Raw genomic sequence first — 21,828 nt, 5'->3', positions numbered from 1 at the left:
ATATTAGGAACCATGAAGGGATAGACAACAAGACAGAAAATATCATAATGCCACTATATAAATCTATGTACACCCACACCTTGAATACTGTGTGCAGCTCTGATCACCTCATCTCAAAAAGGGAATTTTAGCCTTGGAAAGGGTACAAAGTGCAACAAAAATTATTAGGGGGATGGAATAGTTTCCACGCGATGAGAGATTAAAAAGACTGGCAATTATCAGCTTGGGAAAGACACCATTAAGGGGGGGATATGATAGAGGTCTATAAATTATGAAATGTGGAGAAAGTAAATAAGGAATTGTTATTTATTCCTTCTCATAACACAAGAAGTAGGGATCACCAAATGACATTATTAGCAGGTTTAAAACAAATAAAAGTAAGTATTTTTTCACACAATGCACAGTCAACCTGGCCAACACTATAACAGGGTTCAAAAAAGAACTAGATTAGTTCATGGAGGATAGGTCCATCAATGGCTATTAGCCAGGATGGTCAGGAGTGCAAAAACATGCTCTGTAGTATCTCTAGCCTCTTTTTGCCAGAAGCTGGGAGAAAGGGGATAGATCACTTGTAAGAACAGGCTTCTGTGTACTAGGAAAATCTTCCAGTGGAGGCTGTGTGTGTGTGTGTGTGTGTGTATGCATGCCTATGGGAGTACAAAGAGTGAATATAACAGTGGTCTCTACTATACTTTTTAATAGGTTCCGTTAGGTGCTTCCCCTGTGCTGGCTTAACTCCTTTGGCTGGTGCAGTGGGGGAATAGGTTTGGGGTGGTACTTTAAACTTGCACATCTACACCTCCTTTGAGGTTTCTAATTTGACTGTTGCTGTGAGGGTCTCCTGGTCTTTTCTCAAAAGCAAATGTTTTATCTGTTCCTGTAGAAGCACAAGGTGTCTCTTTTTGGGTTTTCCTCTCTTTTGTGCATCCATGGAGGCCTAGGTACAATCTAGACCTCAGAATTTTGAAGTAAATGCTTGGTAATAAGGGATTAGGCCTGGGAGTGGGGACTGAAAAAATAGGCATCTCATAGAGAATTTAGTCTTGTCATTCTCATTCTCTTACTACTTTTCCACCAATCTATCAACACTCTGAATTAAAGTAGCCAAATTATGGTTAATTATCACATAGCAAGCCGAAGAAGATATTATTCTAGAGACCGAATCTCTCCCATCCAACCATTTCACAATTCTTTATTACTAATAAAGGAAATAAGTGCATTCCATTAATTCCTTCGTTCTGCAAATCATTATTGGTTACTGGAATAAAGGTTAGCAATAGTATAACTCAACACAATGTCTTGCAGAAAAGAAATTAATGTATATCCTGTAGTAAACGTCTGTCTCAAATCCGGACTTTAGCGTCCAAAAATCTGAGTGCTTACATAAAACTCTCCCCAAGCTTATACCCAGCTTGGCTCTGATCTTGCTGCCACCAACCAGGATTTTAGGGCCCCTGCTCACCCCGAGTCACCCCAACCTTTCCCTGGGGGACCCCCAAGACCCAGAACCCCTGGGTCTCCCTATCTCAACGGGAAAACAAGCTCCTCCCCCTTGTCTCCTCGTTATCTGCTCCCCCGCTTCCCTCCCCCTTTTCCCTGGGTGAGCCTGGGCGATGCAGTACTTAACTCCGTGAAGGCAAAACAAAGAGGGAAATCACCCTCCCCCTGAGGCGATGCATTCAAATCTAGTAAAGCTAATATAAAGAGATTTTCTACCCCCCCTTCCTGTAGCCTCACCGGAGAAACCCCAAAAACCTCAGCCAGGTTTTAAAAAAGAACTTTATATAAAAAGAAAGAAAATACAAAACAATAATCTTGCATTAAGAAACTCAATACAGGCTCTTGCTTATAAGAAAATATGAATAAACAGTCTGATTTAAAAGATAGCCCCGTTTAAACCAGTCCAGCAAATCAACACACCTGTAAATACAACACAAAGCTCATCACAGCCGAATTACTTTGTTTCCTTTGTACTCACACTTTGTAGGAAAATTTAGAAGGAAATAGGAGTTAGCAGGAAAGCTGTTTGCTCCATAGCTGGGAGAAACAAAAAAAGACCAAGAGTACACAATTCCCGCCCCTGACTTTTAAAAAATCCAGTTCTCTGATTGGTCCTCTGGTCAGGTGTTTGGTTCCCTTTGCTCACCCTTTACAGGTAAAAGAAAATTAACCCTTACCTATCTACTTATGACATATCCCTACATAGCTTTGGTGCCTCTTCGATATGTAACAATAGTTGGTGAAATTCGAAAGGTTCAAAATTTCATTTTGGGTTAGTAGTCAAAAGTTCAGATGCTTATCAGAGCTGTATCCAGGCTATCCAACCTCTGAAATTGCAAATTTGGCCTGGTGGTATCCTGAAAATAGGCTTTACTATCATGCAAAAGTTTTGGTGCTGACTACTTCAGGACAATCTGTAGGTAGTGTAGGAATAATCTTTTTTAATATCTCAGAACTTCAGTTTCTGGATAAAGACAGGCAGTACAGTCAACTGAAAACAGAAACACCAAGTTTTATTTTACTACAGATTTCAAATTTAGTTTGTCTTGTTTGAGCTTTTATTTTTTGTGGGAGAGAAGGGGTAAAATCCTGACTCCATTATAGTCAATAGGCCTTCTGCCATTGACTTCAGTAGGGCAAGGATTTTATCCCAGTTTATAATATGTCTTGGCTCCTTTGTATTCTTGGACTTTGTATTTCTTTGTATTTCTCTGCGCTTGAGCCATGGAGAATTTGTTCCCTAATAGATGTAATAGAGTCATGTTGCTATATTCTTTCAAAGTGAAAGTTGGGTGAGAAAGTACTACAAGTCCTGATGATCGCTGTCCATCCCCAAGTGGATAGATTTTTTTAGTTTACAGACAACAAATGAAAATGAGAGCTGAATCATTGGATTTTTTCAGTGCTGTGCTGGCACAAGCTGATAACCAGTATATGAGGTGGCATATGATCCATGGTATATGAGGTGGCATTTCTGCTGTTGCAAATTAACTTGGTTATATACTGTTTGCAAAGCTCTTTGAGATTGTAGGACAAAAAGTATATATCCTGCCCTTGGCTATATGTGGGTATACCAGTGGAGGTAATGGCCATAAGGAGACTCCTCTTATTTCTCAAAACAGCAGGACTGGATTGTAACCTTGTTTTCAAGAGACCACTAGATTGAGAGGCCAGCCAGCTCCTGATAGCCCTAAGTAGTTGGCAAGGCCTATAAGTTATTTCCATATATGTCTGGCCCTGCTGTCCCCATCTATTGTCCTTCTTTTGTGTCACTTCTAGGATGTAAGGCAGGATTTTGCCCGGATTGTGCATAAGCATCAAAATGCTCATTCTTAATTGATGCTAAAATAAAATCAAGCACGTGCTGTCTTTTGTTTGAGAGCAGAGGTCCAAATCCTGTTTTCCCTTAAGCCAGTGTCAGTGGAATTACCTGGGATTTACATTAGTACACGTCGTAAGTGCTCGAACTAGGGATGCTGAGGGTGCTGCTACACCTCCTGGCTTGAAGTGATTTCATTATATACAGAGTTGACAGTTTGGTTGAATGGCTCTCAGCACCCCCACTATACAAATTGTTCCATCACTCCTGCATTAGTATAAATGAAAGCAGAATTTGTTCCAGTTTCTTGTGCTAGTGTATTATTATTGTACCACGTTGGTACAAATACTGCATTTTTAACATCCAGGTTTCATATAATTACAGATTCTCTCTCTCTCTCTCTCTCTCTCTTTTTATTTTTTAAATTTTTAATCCAGGACACAAAAATAGCTTCACTTGAATGCAGTATAAGGGATCTTGAAGATGAAATACAGATGTTAAAGACAAATGGAGCTCTGAATATAGAGGACCGAGAAGAAGAGATCAAACAAATAGAAGTTTACAAGAGTCACTCAAAGTTCATGAAAAATAAGGTACAGTCTACTAATAAAATAGTTTAATGGTATTAAAATAATGTGAACAGAAGCTTTAATTGGACTCTTCAGTTTAAGCAGTCCTCTGTGAATTTGCTGATGGTAGCTCTGCGGTACTTGGTACTGAAAGGAGTTGCTGCAGGAACCTTTTTTGGATTTAAAAAAAAGGCATTTGTAAGCATTGATTCAGGAGAAGTAGAGAGGAGGCTAATCCATCGCACTTTAGCAGCAAAAGCATTAATTAATTTACTACATTTCTCATGTTTTACACTTTCTTATGTTTCTTTTTTTTTCTCCACATCTTATATATGGTTTCTTCATTTTCTCTTTTTTCAGCTTTATAACTCCTGCTTTCACTACCCAAAGCTGCTTTATGACTTTATTGGTTTCCATTCTGACCTACAGTATTTTCATACCATTTTAATTGTTAATTTTCTCATTACCTTGATAATGGTATTATGGTTAGTACTACTATGCCATAAATGATGCTGAGTTGTTGTTTCCATTGTAAATGTGTGTTACATGTACAGTATTTTAAAATTCTAATAGTTTAAAAAAATTAATTTTATAATTCTGATAGTTTGCACTTACACAGTGCCTTTAACTTAAGAATCTCAAAACATTCTACAAAGGTTGATGCATATTGTTATCCTCAATTTACAGATAGGGGGAGAGAGAGAGACTAGGTGAATTGGCTAAGGTCACACACCTGTTAGTAGCAAAGTTTGGAATAGAACCCCAGGGACCTAACTCCCAGACTCACTAAACAATACTGCCACTCAGTTATTTTAAAATAATCAGACTTAAACTTGGCACCTAACTTGTGATCCCAGCTGCATATTTTTACCACACTTAATTTACATTTGTTTAGCTGCCATGTAATTAAAGAGCAGTCCCAACATTTTATTTTTTGTACTGTTGGATTACTTTTTCTGATTCTCTTTTCTCAACCAATTTAATTTTTTTAAATAGTTTTTTTGAAAAAATACAAACTATGATAAGTTTATTCCAAAATTTATGTTCCTGATTATATTCTTGTTTGTTTATAAAGTAACAATGTACTGATATGGAGCTTCTACAATACAGGTGCATGGTGATCAGATTTTTAAAGTGGAAAAATTAGGACAGCAGTGATAGAGGAGGGGGAAATGAAACATTCACATAGATGAATATTGGGAAGTGGGAAAAGGAGGCATTTTACCTATATGTTCCTTTAGGATGAGAAGGAGCAGTGAGTGGGGAGGGGAATGTGGGAGAGGAAGGACAGTCAGCTGACTATAATGGAGTTGAGACTGGCCATAATAAACAGAGTAAAGCTGGTCAAAATCACTGTAGCAATTTTGATTGTGAAACTACATTTTTTTCTTGATTTTTTTTGCATTCATTCCTCTGCATCCAACATCTATTTTTATGTGAAATTTTGTGGAGCTGATAATTTTTGAAGTGAAAATTGGAAAAGCCCCTTGTGTGCTAAAATTTGTAGCTAGGGATTTTGAAAAAGCTGCTTGAGGGGTTCATGCTATCTGCTTCTGTGGAGCCCATATGGCTTGGTGGAGAATCATAGAAATGTTGGACTGGAAATGACCTTGATAGGTCATCTAGTCCAGTCCCCTGCTCTGCGGCAGGCCTAACTATTATATAGACCATTCCTGAAAGGTATTTATTTAACCTATTCTTAAAACCTCCAGGGATGGAAATCCATAACCTCCTTAAGTAATTTGTTTCAGTTCTTAACTGCCTTGACAGTTAGGAAGTTTTTCCTAATGTCTAACCTAAATCTCCCTTGCTGCAACTTTAGTCCATTACTTCTTGTCCTGTCCTCACTGATTAAGGAGAACTATTTATCATCCTCCTCTTTATAACACCCTTTTATGTATTTAAAGACTTCTCCTTTCTCAGACTTCTTTTCTCCAGCTTAAACCAACCCAGTTTTTTTCGATCTTTCCTTATAAGTCATATTTTCTGGATCTTTAATAATTTTTGTTGCTCTCTTCTGGACTTTCTTCAATTTGCCCACATCTCTCCCAAAGCATAGTGCTCAGAACTGGACACAGTATTCAAGTTGAGGCCTTATTAGTGCTGATTAGAGTGGAAGAATTAATTCTCATGTCATGCTTACTACAATACTGCTGCTAATATATACCCAGAATTATGGGTGGTGGTTTTTTTTTTGCAACATATTTAAATTGTTGACTCTCATTTAGTCTGTTATCCACTATGATCCCCAGATCCTTTTCTGAAATGCTCTTGCCTAGGCATTTTCCATTTTGTATTTGTGGAATTGATTATTCCATCCTGTGTACAGTACCTTGCATTTGTCCTTATTATATTTCATCCTATTTATTTCAGACCATTTCTTCAGTTTGTCAAGATCATTTTGAATTCTAATCCTGTCCTGCAAAGCACTTGCAACTCCTCCCAGCATGATATTGTCCACAAACTTTGAGTGTGCTCTCTATGCCATTATCCAAATAATTTATGAAGATATTGAATAGAATCAGTCCCAGGACATATCCCTGTGGGACCCCATTCAATAGGCCCTTCCAGCTTGATTATGAATCATTGATAACTACTTTGTTTGCTTTTTCAACCAGTTATATACTCACCTTATAGTAGGTTCATCTAGGCTATATTTCTCTAGTTTGTTTATGAGAAATTCATGAGACAGTGTCAGAAGCCTTATTGAAGTCAAGATATAGTAAAAACTGTTTTATCTAGCATGACGAGGGGATGAGGGGTACTGCTAAGTGAAAAATGCTGGTTAACAAAGACGGAGGGAGTTTGGGTGCGGGGCTAGGGTTGGGGTGCCGGATGGGGTGTGGGGCTCTGGGAGGGAGTTTGGGTGCACAAGGGGGCCTGGGAGGGGGTGCGGGTTGCCGGATCCAGGGGGTGCTTACCTTGGGTGATTCCCTGCAAGCGGCAACCTGTTCTGGATGCTCCTAGGCAGAGGAGCGGCAGGTGGCTCTGCACACTGCCCCCGTCCCTCCCCGAGCACTGCCTTTGCAGCTCCCATTGGCTTCTAGGCAAATCATTTTACTCTCTAAGTCTTAGTTATGCCCAGGGGTGGCTCTAGGCACCAGCAAAGCTAGCACCTGCTTGGGGCAGCCCATTTGCAGGGGCAGCAGGGATCCAGCATGGGAGCTGAGAACCAACAGGGGCTCTGGGAGCTGTAGTTCCTTGGTTAGCTCCCTGCCTATAGAGTCAGCCCTGGAGCAAGAAAAGAACTACATTTCCCAGTTCCCTTGGCCACTACCTACTGGAAAGGAAGGAGGGGGACCTCATACAGCAGCCTGCTGTGAGTGGAGAGTTGCACTGTGAATGGTAGGGAGACCATATTTTAACATTCAAAAAACAGGACACTCCACAGGGAGGGAGGGTAGCCCCTTCCTGTGACCATCCGCTCTCTCCGACTGCCCCCCACAGAAACCCCAACCCATCCAACCCCCCCTGCTCCTGTCCCCTGATCACCCCCTCCCAGGACCCATGCCCTTAGCTGCCCTCCAGGACCCCACCTGCTATCTAAGCTCCGCTGGTCCTTGTCCCCTGATTGCCCCGTCCTGGGATCCCTGCCCCTAACTGCCCCCCAGGACCCAACCCCCTATCTGAGCACCGCTGGTCTTTGTCCCCTGATTGCCCCCTCCCGGGACCTTGCCCCTAACTGCCCCTTGGGACTCCCACCCCCTATCTAAGCCTCCCTTCTCCTTGTCCCCAACTGCCCCCTCCCGAGACCCCCCCCAACTTCCCCCCCAGGGCCCCAACCCCTACCTGTCCCCTGATCAAACCCCTGACCCATGCCTATCCAACTGCTGCTTGTCCCCGACTGCCGCCCTGAACCTTGACCCAATCTAACCCCCCTTCTCCCTGGCCTCTGACTTCCCCTCCGAAACCTCCACCCATCCAACCCCACCTCTCTCTGTCCCTTTGACTCCCCCCCAGGGAACCCCCTACCCCTTCTCCAACCCCCCAGCCCCCTTACCGTGCCACTCAGACCAGCATGTCTGGCTCCGCGCTGCGCCAGACACGCTGCTGCATTACATGCTGCGTGTCCCCTGTGGGCCCCACAGCCCCCAACAAACACCACCAGCACCTGCCTTCCAGATTTGAACACCTCAAATTCAGGATGTGTCAAGGTCAATTTTGGGCAGTTGTTATTTTCTTTCTGCCAAATTCAATATACTGATCCACTATAACTTGCTGGTTAGAAAAAGTAGGATAAAAAGTTGAGCAAGAAATGCTTCCCAGTGGTTATAGGACTGGAATTGCTATTTCAAAAGCCATTAGCCTTTTTGTTGTTTGTTTGGTTTGTTTGTTTAAAAGGAAGACTAGTGATATTGTATTGGCAAATTCCCCATAGAAAGAAGAGTGGAACAAAAGGAATAATAAAAAAAGCACCTCAACTTTCCTCATTTATGTACGCAGTCTTATAATATGCATCCAGATATCCTCCAATCACACAAGCTGAAAATTGTTCCACTTTACTGCAGCTCTGTAACCATATGGGAACCAATCCTGTCTTTGTTTTGTGCACATCCAAAATTCCTGCTGAATGACCCGCCCGGGGAGCAAGTTACCAGTGACCCAGGGCTGTGGCGGAAGGAGAGTGCAGATGGGAGGAGGAGAGCCCAGGGCTGGGGCGGCAGCAGGTGTGTGTGTGGGGCACTGGTGGGGGGAAAAGGGGGAAGCCCAGCGCTGGGGCGGCAGGGTGTGTGTGTGTGTGTGTGCGGGAAGAGCCCAGGGCTGGGGCAGTAGGAGGATGCGGGGGAGGGAGCCCAGGGCTGGGACGGGGGACTGCCAAAATTTTTTTTGCTTGTGGCGGCAAAAAACCTAGCGCCGGCCCTGGTTATCCCAAGCGTAAAATGGAGACAATGAGAAAAATTATTGTATGATATTAAAGGTATTAGGATTTGCTATCTCAGAAAAGGTACATTACCTTAATTTTAGAACGTGTGGGATCTCCTGTATCTTCAGTATCCCGTGACAACTGCCATGTTTTAGCTATTGTCTTAGATTCTTCCCACTGGATACATGAAAGCTTATGGCCCTTTTGGCAGCTTACTTTAAATATAAAAGTTTTTTTTTTTTTAGCACTTCTTATGTTCAATGCAGTCTTTTAAAACTCGTAAGTGGGGTTACCATTAGTGAGATTACAGTACGCTTTCAAATGTGGTTAACCTACAAGTATGCAGTTCTCTGTGACTTACAATGTAATTACTACAATATCTCAGAAAAGATATTGAAGCTTTTAAGGTATAAATAATGTCCAAAATCTTGTATATAAAGGGGAAGTTCCAGTGTTTTTGAGAGGAAGAGGTTCAATATAGTTCTTTTCTCTAAAGAGCAGATGAATGAGAAGAAGACTGTTATACATACCACTGTTTCATCACAACCTTCAGATCAGTACTTTGATAAGTATGTCACATTCTGATGAAACACTGTACAACTTCTTTCACCAGCCCTGTCCTTCCTCTTACAACTGAGATTTGCAGCAAAAGATACTAGTTCTGCCATTCATCAGAGAACCTTTCAAGGTGGAAAAAGTATTTATATGGCTGTCAGCAAGCAGATCTCATTATATCTGATCTGTCGAACCTGAGATTGCTGATAAGAAGTTTTGATAAATATAAGTCCTGACTGATGCCAAACAATAGAAAAAGGCTCTTTTCATGGTTAGGTGCTAGAATTCTCTTTATACTGTTATATGAAAATAATATGTATTTAATTTGCATCTCTTCTTAATTTAAATCTAGAAAGGAAGGTGTATCAGCTGCATGCAGACCATTAGTAAACATTGCATTTGTACAGCGTCAAGGTATTTTCTTTGTAAATTCACTAATAATAAACACACACCTCCAAACTTCTCCAGAGAATGAGCCAGTCAGGAATAGAGACAATTAGTGGTCCTAGGATACCATATATGGTATCTTCAATCTAGCAGAAAAGGGTAAAATACTATCCAATAGCTGGAAAGTGAAGCTAGACAAATTCAGACTGGAAATAATGGTGTATATCATGAACAATGAGGGTAATTAACCACTGGAACAGTTTTCCAAGGTTCATGGTGGATTCTCCATCACTGGCCATTTTAAATCAAGATTGGCTGGCTTTCTAAAAATATGCTATAGAAATTATTTTGGGGAAGTTCTGTGGCTTGTGATGTGTTATAGAGGAGGTTAGACTAAATGATCACAATGGGTCCCTTCTGACCTTGGATCTAGAATCTATATCCAGACGTCTGGGTTAATCTTAATTGTAGTCTTTATTTCTAACTCACATGGAAGTTGTGGTCATTGTTTGTTTTATTTTGACTCCAATAGAGAGGCGTGGGTCCTCACTGGATCATGTGCACTTCAGCAAGGACAAAGATTTTGTTTAACAAAGTGCTTAACTTTTTACAGAGAACCATACTGTACAAGAGCCTTTTAACAATTGAGTGTATCAGATAAAAGTTGTGAGGTCTTGTTCTGTCCTAGATATTTCTTTTAAAGGGAGAGGTCCCAGTTCTTGCATTCTTTTTCATTTTCATTTTTTGTTTTATTTTTATTTTTTATTGAAGAGTTTGCCAAAGACACAGTTATCCTAACTCAGATCTGTTCTTTGTGTTTGGGAACTGTCACACATTTTCTTGACCTCCTTCAAACCAGAACTGCTTGCTAATGAGCAGATTGTTTCAGAGCAATGGGGAGCATATCTGTGATGAAAACGAAGCCATTTTCCGTGCTTGTTGATTTCTCAGAGTATTGGTAGGGTCATGAACAAAACTATGAAAAGCTTCCAATAGAAATTAGGTGTGTGTTATGTCCACAAGGGTCTAGTATAAAACATGTAATATAATTAGATTGGCCTCAGATATAGGGTTCCTCCTTTATATTATATACTCAGACTTTCCCAGTCTATATTTTGTGTACCTTTTTTGTTTTAGTTTCCGCCCTTGCTTACATGTGCTGGCAAAGTAAATAAATGATGGGGAGGAAAGAAGAAGGTTTACTTCCAAGCTGAAAATTTTTTCTTGAGTATTTTTGCGGTACATGTTGTATTTTTTTTTGTTTCTACCCTCCCTTTTCTTTCTTTTGATAAATTAAGACTATAAAGGCTGTTGCTTTAGCTTCCTGTATAGATTAGGATTTATTGCAATAGACAAAGGGTGACCAGCCAAATTCTCCAACGTAGTGGATACAAAAGATTTTGAAACTTGTGGAGAGAAAAAAAGAATAACCCTAAATATGTAATTCAGAATTACAGCTGTGACATATTACTGTGTTTTGAGTTTGAGGATATGGCTAAACATGACAAACTTTTTTTTTTTCTGAATTTTCCAAGTGGCCTTTGAGATTAAATTGAAAGGACAGAATGGATAGGGCAGTTCCAGCTCTTCTTTGGTCATCTTCATAGCATTTGAACTTTGATTTAAAATAAAAATGTCTGGCCCTTTTGGTTGTGAGGAAGAACATTTAAATGAAAACCAAGTGTCTGCCACAATTAGCAGAGGGACAGCCTGAAATAATATCTCTGAAAAGTTACTGCCCATTCCGCCCCATGTGGGCTGAAGTCATTTGGTAATTTAAATAGCTAATATTAAGTATCTCACAATGGATCATTTGAGTAGCTAATTTGCTTATCCACTATTGTCACATAGAAGCTTGAGAAGAATATCAGTTTTGTCATTGACTATATAGGATTGTTCTTTATAATATATTCTCCAGTGCTTTGATCAGTTTTAAATGTTCGAAATACTCAGTCTTTTCCATCCCAGGACACTTCTCCCATTTAGCAATATGAGAAGGGCAAGGTAGTTGTGATCCTCCTGACACCTGTTCATGAGCATCAGGTTGAGAACCTCTGTCCTAAGTGATGGGGTTTCCACAACTTTTACAGTCTAATAGACTCGCCATTTGGAATTCCCCCCCCCCAATTCTCTCCTCCCTCCCTGCCCTCCAGCCTTTTCTTAATTATGACTTTTTCCTTTGGCTTTCCTGTTACTGGAGAGCTCCACATGAGCTATCAGGGAAGGAAAATGGAGGGTGAAGGGCATTAACTGTGTAGCAAGTGGAAGATGGTTAGAGTTCCATCACTCTGTTCCCCACCCCTCGGTTAAATTCCTGTTCCTCATCTACCACTAGTTCTTACTGCCATGCTCATAACCTGGGCTCACTCCAGCCAATGGTAATGATAGCTGTGGTCTTGGAGGGAGTATGGTGTTTCATTCAATCTACACATGCATGAAATCTTTATTTTTCCTTTGTATAGAAACCATTCAAAATGAAATGGACAATTAACATGCCCATTATAACATGTGGTGTACCTCCTCTAGTGCATCAAATACACCAACAACTGCTATGTGGATAAATAAGAAAATCACTCCACTCTCTAATGAACTCAGACAGAAAAATGATAAAAGACAAAATCATCTTATCAACTGTGAGTGAACACTTTTCACAAAGTGATCACTCCATATCTGACCTCGTCCTCAAAGGAGACCTGCACAACACCTTCAAAAGTTAATCCTGGGAGCTTAAATTCAAAACTGCTAGACATCAAAAATCATGAACTGAGTAGAGGCACTGGATTTATGTCTCATTACAACAATCTATAACTCACTTACCCTCCTTCGTCCTCTAACTGCAAAGATATTAATTGCTCACTTCATTGTGATGCTCTGATTACCTTTCCCAGACATAAAAAAGCTCTCTGGAGCTCATAAGCATGTCACTTTCACCACAGAAGTTGGTCCAATAAAAGACATTGCCTCACTCACTTCTTGTCTCTTATATCCTGGGACCAGCATGACTATAACAACACTGCAAACATGAACTTAATAGAAGTTGTGGGTGCTGAGCATCTCAGTGTCAGAACCTTAATGCTTCTCCTGACTCTCCAGAAGGTATCTGGGTTGCATCACATGAGATTTATTCTTATCTCTCTTGTGAGAGTATAAATTGGAGATTAATGATGTAAAACAGTGTTTTTTAATTTTGCAGATTGACCAATTGAAACAGGAACTTTCAAAGAAAGAATCAGAACTTCTCGCCTTACAAACTAAACTTGAAACCCTTAGCAATCAGAATTCAGATTGCAAGCAACACATTGAAGTGCTTAAAGAGTCGCTTACTGCCAAAGAACAGAGAGCTGCCATACTTCAGACAGAGGTAAGCTCATCATACAATACAATATAAATGTTTAGTTAACAGAGTGTGTCAAGAGTTCAAATGATGTATTAGTTACAAATCTTTGCAGAAGATATATCCTGGGCTTTTTTTTCAATTTGTTAAAAATAGTGTAACGGCTTAAACCCTGCCATGTGCTAATACATTTGGCATATTTTCCTTATTACACTATGTTAGCACTGATCCTGCAGTTTTTTAAAAGAACCTACTGACTTCAATAGTGGTCTTGCATGTATTAGTATAGAAAGATTGGACCCATGTATGGAATCCACAACATCAAGGGTGTGTAGCTGTAGCTGAGATTTCCCTTGTCTTTAGTCTATATATGGCAGTTCTCATTTCTTCTTACTATTTTCACTCCTAATTTCAAATTTGTCTTGAGATAGTTTGGGACCTCAAACCTGTTTCCTCAGACCTAATGCTCATTTTTGTGTCCTTCTATTGTACATTTCAATTCTAAAGAGAGAGGCTGTTATAAGTTTCGAAGGGTGCTTAAATATAGGTGGGGGTGTAGGTTATTGGTGTGAAGTCTTTTTTTCTTACCAAATTAGCTTTCATTTTCAAATGTGAATAGATTTTTAATCCTTAATATAAGCCAGTATATTAGGGGTTTTTTTATGTGTAATGTCTAAAGTACATAGCTTGAAAATTTAGATGTTTAAATATGGTTTACGCAGCTGAGATGTTTTTCAAATGTGATTAAATAAACCATTTCAGTGTTAAAAATGGCCTTCTCCACTAGTTCCTTTTCCATGGCTGTTTTTTACTCTGAAGGTATGAAACACAAAATAAGAATGAAATTTATATTTTAACTGTTTTATTTGTAAGTTTTGAATTGGTATGCATTTTAAAAGAACACCAACAGTTAGACACTACATTTATAAAAGGAAAATAAACTCTTTACATTCAGATAAGTATACTAATTTAAATGAATTGGTTTCTTTCATAATAGTTCAAGGTTTAATCCTAGGTAAAGGAATTCCAGGGGCAGAAGTTCACTTTAGTTCATCATCTTCATGGGGAAAAGTTAGCTGACATTTGTCTCTCTTTATACAATATATATTCTGAGATTCTGGGTGTCTATTGAACTGCATGTCCCAGGATTCATCCTCTTACATGTTAATAAGGTACAAATAAAAATTTGAAATTGCAAATCTGCCCTCATCGGTCAAATAAAATAGAAGGAAACATAAATATAAAATCATGATGATAGAATAAGAGAAAAAACATCCTTCTGCTTACCACTACTTCAGAAAGGAGACTGAGGCAGTCTTCTGGTTTTGGGTATAGCCAGCTACACTTCTGCTTCCCACTCACCATCCCCACAACGTCTAGCAACTGCCTGCTCTGACTCATGTGCTCAGGACAATGATCCTGGAGTACGTCCTCCTCCTCCATTCCCCTGGTTTGGGGACTGACTGACCTGCTTTTACAATGTTTGAGACTCTATTACAACAGACAATTGGATCCTAAGCACTATCCAAGAGGATTATTCCATACAGTTCCTCTCTATCCCCCCTTCCCACGTGCTTTTCAGGGTCCCCTTTCACTGCTCTTTTAGCAGGTTCAGTCTCTACTGGCCTTTGGGTCCTCGTGAAGCATTCGGAACAGGGATTATATTCTCAGTATTTCCTGGTTCCCAAACCCTTGGGAGACCTATCTTCAGCCTCTGTGATATTAACAAATACATCTAATATGTGAGATACCAGATGGTCACCCAGGTAACAATAGTTTCTGCCTTAAACCACAATGACTGGTTTGCTGCCCTGTACCTTCAAGATGCTTATTTTCATGTAGCAATTCTCTCAAACTACAGGAAGTTTCTCTGGTTTGTTGTGGTGGACCAACACTAGCCCTTTGGCCTGTCTTCCACCCCTGGGGTCTTTATGAAATGGATGGTCACAGTAACAGCATACCTCAGGAAGAGGGGAATTCATATCTTCTGATATCTGGATGATTGGTTACCGAGAGGCAAGTCAAGAGAGGATGTCCTGTGACCTGTCTAGTTCACACTATGCCTACTCAGTCATCTATGTCTCCTCTTAAACAGCCGGAGGTCCACTTGAGCTGGGAATTGGCGCTTTTATATGCCATTCCTCCAATTTTGATCATCTTGAGGCTCATTCTCCAGTGCAGTCGAGACAATATTGGTTTTCCAACCTCCCACATAGTTTGTTCAACCTTCCAGATCCCTTTGCCTTCATCCTGACCTCCTGACTCAGTAGCACACTCAAGATTTTCACCCAGCCATCAGTACCCTGCATTTCATAGAATGGATGCTGCATGGTTACATGAGGAGGAGTGATGCTCGGAGGCAGGCCAACAGTGGGAAGCCCTCCACCAGGGTGGAAGTGGTTCTGAGTATGGTCATTAACCTGGGAGTTCAACCAACACGGGCTTGTATCCAGGACCTCTTGGAGTACCTATTACACCTTCAGTCTTCTGTCCTTGTGATTAGTTCATTGAAGATCCACCTATGGCAATTTCAGCATTTCATCCACCTAGCCATGGGAAGTTTGTGTTTTCAAAGCCTATGGCAGTGAGATTCTTGAAAGATGTCATTCATCTCCACCTATCCGGTTAAAGAGCCAGTTGCTTTAATATTATTTTAGCAGCTGTTACAGTACCTTTGTTTAAGCCTCTGGCAACTTCTTATTCCCGTCTGTGTCAGAAAACTGCCTCACTTGTGGCGATAACATCTGCAAGGAGAGTGTGCGAGTTGTATGCTTTGATGGCAGAGCTTCCTTACATGCAATTTTCCAAAGACAAAGAAACCATGTGTCCGCACTCCAAATTTTTCTCTTATGTGGGATCCTAGTTTCATTTGAACCACATTATAGATATACCAATGTTCTTTCCTAAGCCACATTCAATCCTAGAGGAGCAGTGGCTCCACACTCTGGATGTTAGGTGATGTCTAGATTTTATCTTGACAGAACAGAACCTTTCCATTCCTCACCATGCCTGTTTGTTTCTAATGCAGACCGAATGACGGGCCTTCACAGAGAGTCTCCAGGTGGATAACTCCCTGTATCATGACAGCATAGCCCAGGCTACACCTCCTCAAGCGGTATGAGCTCATTTCACAGAGCTTAGGTGACGTCAGCGACATTTCTAAATGACATTCCTATATTGGACATTTGCAGGGTGACCACGTGGTCCTCTGTGCATATCTCTGCAAACCACTGTGCAATTAAGGCTGCATGCAGATCAGATGCAAACTTTGGGAAAGCAGTTCTGTAATCCTTCTTTAAATAGTCTCTGAGCCCCATGTTCTGTGAGTACTGCTTGCAAGTCACCCACATAGAATATGCAGCTGCATTTACTCGAAGAAAAATGTTACCTACTTCTGCCGCCCCCCCATCTACTCTGCATCGGAGTCTGCACTTACAACATTTGGTGTGAAGGAGCTGAGAGGGTCAGGGTGGAGCCACCTTCATATGACCAGAGGAGGAGCTATGCCTACAGATACTGCGAGGCAAAGTTATCTGGCTCCACTGCACGGGGCACTCCTCCCACCCCCTCCATAGAACACATATCTGCATCACATCTCAAAGAACAACAGTTACAGGTAGTTAACCGTTTTATCACTGTCTTCTTTGTTACATGTTCTTAACATATATGAAGACTGTTATCTGATCTTTTCTCAGGACTAAACATACCCATTTTTTAATGTTTCCTCAGGTTTCTAATCCTTCTATCATTTTTATTGCTCTCCTCTGAATTCTCTCCAATTTGAGCACATCTTTCCGAAAGTGTGATGCCCAGAACTGGACACAATAATCTAGCTGAGGCCTCACCAGTACTATGTAGAGTGGGGCAGTTGCCTCCAATGTCTTTCCTAGAATACTCATGTTAATACACCCCAGAATATTAGCTTTTTTTTTTTTTTTTTTTTTTTTTTGCAACTGTATCACATTGACTTATATTCACTTTGTGATCCACTATAAATTCCAGATCCTTTTGAGCAGTATTATCATCCATTTTGTGGGTATTCATTTGATTTTTCTTTCCTAAGTGAAGTACTTTGCACTTATCTTTATTTAAATTCATCTTGTTGATTTCAGACCAATTCTCCAATTTGTTAGGATTCTTTTGCATTTTAATCCTGTCCTCCAAGGTGCTTGTAATCCCTCACAGTTTGGTGTAATCTGCAGATTTTATAGGTACACTCTCCATTCCATTATCCAAGTCATTAATGAAAATACTGAATAGTATCACACCAGGAATGACACCTACAGTACTAGATACGCCCTCTTATTTTGACATTGGCCATTGATAACTACTCTTTGAGTATGGTCGTTCAACTAGTTGTGCACCCACCTTATATTAAATGAAACTAGACTGCATTTCCCTAGTTTGCTTCTGACAACTTCATGTGGGACTATGACAAAAGCCTTATTAAAAGCAAGATACATCGTATATACTGCTTCACTCTATCCACTAGGCAAGTATCTCTGCCAAAGAAGGAAATTATGTTGGTTTGATATGATTTGTTCTTGACAAATCCATGCTGGCTATTCCTTATAATCCTATTATCTTCTAGGTGCATACAAATTGATTGTTTAATGAGTTGTTCCAGTATCCTTCCAGATATCAAAGTTAGGCCGACTGGTCTGTAATTCCCAGCATCCTTTGTTTCCTCCTTTAACGGATATGTATTATATTTGCCCTTCTCCAGTCCTCTGGGACCTCGCCCATCCTCCATGAGTTCTCAAAGATAACTGCTAACAGTTCCAAGATTGCTTCAGCTAGTTCCTTAAATACCCTAGGAAGAATTTCATCAGGCCTTGCTTACTTGAATACATCTAATTTGCCTAAATGTTCTCTAACCTGACCTTTCCCTGTTTTGGCTTGTTTTTCTTCCCCCTTGTTGTTAATATTAATTGTATTGAATATCTTGTCATCATAAACCTTTTTATAACTCAGATTGAGCCTTATCCTTCCTGATTTTGTCTGTACATGCTTATGCTGTTCTTCTGTACCCCTCCTTAGCAATTTGTCCATGTTTCCACTTTTTGTAGAATTTCTTTTTGATTTTCAGATCATAAAAGAGCTCCTGATGGAACTGTATTGGCCTCTTACTGTTCTTCCTATATTTCTTTCACATCGCATAGTTTGCAGTGTGCCTTTTTAATATTATCTCCTTGAGCAATTGCCAGCGCTCCTGACTTCTTTTTTTCTTAGATTTTTCTTCCAATGGGACATTAACTACCAGTTCTCTGAGTTTGTTAAAGTCTGATTTTTTGAAGTCCATTGTCCTTATTCTGCTGCTCTCCTGCCTTCATTTCCTTGGAATCCTGAAATCTATTATTTCATGATCACTTTCACCCAAATTGCATATTCCTCCGTGGTGGTCAGGATCATGTCCTAAATTGGCAATTCTCCTAGTTACTTTTTCTGCTTTCTGAAACAAAAAGTTGTTCCTAATGCATTCCAAGAACTTATTGGAAATTTTGTGTTTTGCCATATTACTGTTCCAGCAGCTACTTGGGTAATTAAAGTGCCTCATTACTATCCAGTCTTGAGTTTTGAATATTTCTGTTTGTTGTAGATATGCCTCATCTACCTCCTCTTCTTGATTTGGAGGTCTCTAGTAGTCTACTCTATCATTTTACCCCTTTTATCTTGACCCAGAGACTTTCAACTGGTCTGCCTCTCACCTCCTCTGGATCTCAGAACAAGTGTAGTCTTCTTGATGGATAATGCAACATCTCCTTCCTTTTTAATACTGCCTGTCCTTCCTGAACAAATTGTACTCCTCTATACCAATATTCTCGTCATAAGATTTAGCCCACCACATCTCTGTGATGCCAGTTAATTCATAAATTAGCTTCTGGACAAATACTCCAGTTTTTCCTGTTTATTCACCATACTCCTTGTTTCAGAGTAGCAGCCGTGTTAGTCAGTATCCGCAAAAAGAACAGTACTTGTGGCATCTTAGAGACTAACAAATTTATTTGAGCATAAGCTTTCATGGGCTACAGCCCACTTTTTTGGATGCATGGAATGGAACGTATATTGAGGAGATATATATACACATACAGAGAGCATGAAAAGGTGGGAGTTGCCCTACCAATTGGCCTCTTAGAGTTGGTAGGGCAACTCCCACCGTTTCATGCTCTCTGTATGTGTATATATATCTCAATATATGTTCCATTCCATGCATCCGAAGAAGCGGGCTGTAGCCCACGAAAGCTTATGCTCAAATAAATTTGTTAGTCTCTAAGGTGCCACGAGTACTCATACTCCTTGTGTTTGTGTATAGACATCTAAGATGGTGAGCAGATCCCTCCCCCCTAATTTCCCTGCCATACTAATGGTGATGTATTCCAGTTAGTTCTCCACTGATTTGATTACGTAATTCTTCATCAGCCAATACACATTAAGCGAAGTCCAGCATTTATTTTTATCATGTGGACTGTGGCAAAAAAGGGCTGACTCTTTCCTCTGAAACTTCACTGCTGCTTTGTGATGCGTTGCTGGAATCTGACATTATGACAGAGAAGAAGTTTCTTTTCCCCATGCTGTCAAGGTTTTTTCCCCACTTTGAACTTTAGGGTACAAAAACTGGGGACCTGCATGAACACTTTTAAGCTTAATTACTAACTTAAATCTGGTACGCTCCCACCAGCCAGAATTTAGTGTCTGGCACACTTTCTATTCCCCCAAAACCTTCCCTGGGGGACCCAGACCCAAACCCCTTGGGTCTTAAAACAAGGAGAAATTAACCATCTCCCTCCTTTTCCCCCCAGACTTTCCCCTCCCTGGGTTGCCTGGAGAGGCTTCACACGGATCCAAACTCCTTGGATCTTAAAACAAGGAGGAATTAACCATCCCTCCTCCTTTCCCCCCCCAATCCTTGGTTAGTTCAGACTCAACCCCTTGGATTTTAAAACAAGGAAAAATCAATCAGGTTATTAAAAAGAAAGCTTTTCATTAAAGAAAGAAAAGGTAAACATTATCTCTGTAAAATCAGGATGGAAAATGCTTTTCAGGGTATTCAGATTCATATAGACCAGAGGGACTCCCCCCCAGCCTTAGATTCAAAGTTACAGCAAACAGAGGTAAAAATCCTTCCAGAAAAAAGACACATTTACAAGTTAAGAAAACAAGCATAAGACTAATCCGCCTTGCCTGGCTATTACTTACAATTTTGAAACCTGAAAGACTGATTCAGAAAGATAGGGAAAGCCTGGGTGTACGTCTGGTCCCTCTTAGCCCCAAGAGCGAGCAACGAACAACACAAAAAGCACAAAGACTTCCCTCCACCAAGATTTGAAAGTATCTTGTCCCCCTATTGGTCCTCTGATCAGGTGTCAGCCAGGTTTACTGATCATCTTAACCCTTTACAGGTAAAAGAGACATTAACCCTTAACCATCTGTGTATGACACATGCTTACAGTCCCTTCAGTCTCATTTGCTACATGACAACGGGCTCAAGCTTGAACATTTTGCAGGAAGCAGTTTGAGTTAAAATTATCTGTAATTGTCTGATGTGCAAAGGATGTGAACTAATTGTTACACATCCCTTTATTGTTAGCCCCTCAGGAAAACCAAAGGAAAGATGAATATTAGAATGATTGGATAGGTGGAATGGCAGGGCCACCGGGGGGGGAGGGGCAAGTGGGGCAATTTGACCCGGTCCCCGCAGGGGCCCCCACGAGAGTTTTTCAGGGCCCCTGGAGCGGGGTCCTACACTCGCTCCGGGGGCCCCTGAAAACTCTCGTGGGGCTCGGGCTCCCAGAGCTTCTTTTCCTCTGGGTCTTCAGCTGCAGGGGGTCCTTCCACCCCGGAGAGGAAGGACCCCCTGCTGCCGAATTACCACCGAAGCAGGACCCACCACTTCACCAAAGTGCCTGGTCCCACTTCAGCGGTAATTTGGCGGTGGGGGGCCCCTGCCGCGGGTCTTCGGGGCACTTCGGCGGCGGGTCCCGGAGTGGAAGGACCCCCTGCTGCCGAATTGGCACTGGATTACTGCCGAAGCGGGGACCCCCCGCCACCGAAGACCCCAGGCCTCCTGAATCCTCTGGGCAGCCCTGTGGAATGGCATGGTGTGAGCTCTTCAGGGCAGACAATATACCTGACTTTTATTATTGGCCATGTATATTTGTGGTACTATATAAGCGGTAATGAGATTTTGATCCAGCAGTGTGAGATACTGTTAATTTGAAATGGGAAAAGGATCCATATGGCAGTAGATTTTGTGGACTACTGAAAAATGGGTGCTATATAATTCCTGCTGAATATCATCACTTCACAGTGCTATCTGGATCTAATTCATCTCTGTGCCAGAAGACAAGACTCAATCAGTTTACGAATGAAGCAAGGCTTTAAGTTTGTTGTGTATTTGTGGAGATCTTGCACTTTTTAAACATTTTCCCTGACTGCTGTAGGGGCTGGCTAAATCCATGCAAAGTGGACTTGAACTTGTCAATGACTTAATCACCAGAAATTTTTTTTTTTATAAATATGTATACATTATGTGTGTGTGTGTGTGTGTGTATATATATATATATATATATGTACGTGTGTGTGTGTGTATATATATATATTTTTATATAATATGCTAACTTTAATTAACTAATAAATTATTATAATTAGCCTGAAACATAGTGATCTAGTCTTGCACAAAGAAATTTGTTGACATTTTGAACAGTTTTTGTCACACTTCAATAATTAAATAACCTAATAAATTGATGAGGCTTTGAAGCACAGCAAGCTACTTTATATGCCCCATAGAAAAGCTTACTAC

At 40.7% G+C, this 21,828-nt stretch overlaps 1 protein-coding gene across 5 annotated transcripts in view; it reads left to right on the top strand.

The window, feature by feature from the left end:
- ERC2 (ELKS/RAB6-interacting/CAST family member 2) overlaps positions 1 to 21,828 on the top strand; it is a 903,595-nt gene that overhangs the window by 247,583 nt on the left and 634,184 nt on the right. For all 5 annotated transcript variants that reach the window (XM_075073080.1, XM_075073079.1, XM_075073078.1 and 2 more), the window contains exons 5-6: positions 3,757 to 3,912; positions 12,888 to 13,055. In XM_075073080.1, the coding sequence (XP_074929181.1) occupies positions 3,757 to 3,912; positions 12,888 to 13,055 (324 nt within the window). The remainder of the gene's footprint in view (positions 1 to 3,756; positions 3,913 to 12,887; positions 13,056 to 21,828) is intronic.

This window comes from Chelonoidis abingdonii, chromosome 17 (genome assembly GCF_003597395.2).
Source record: "Chelonoidis abingdonii isolate Lonesome George chromosome 17, CheloAbing_2.0, whole genome shotgun sequence".
Classification (NCBI taxonomy): domain Eukaryota; kingdom Metazoa; phylum Chordata; order Testudines; family Testudinidae; genus Chelonoidis; species Chelonoidis abingdonii.
Note: the sequence above shows the minus strand (reverse complement) of the source record. Positions and strands in the feature narration are given on the sequence as shown.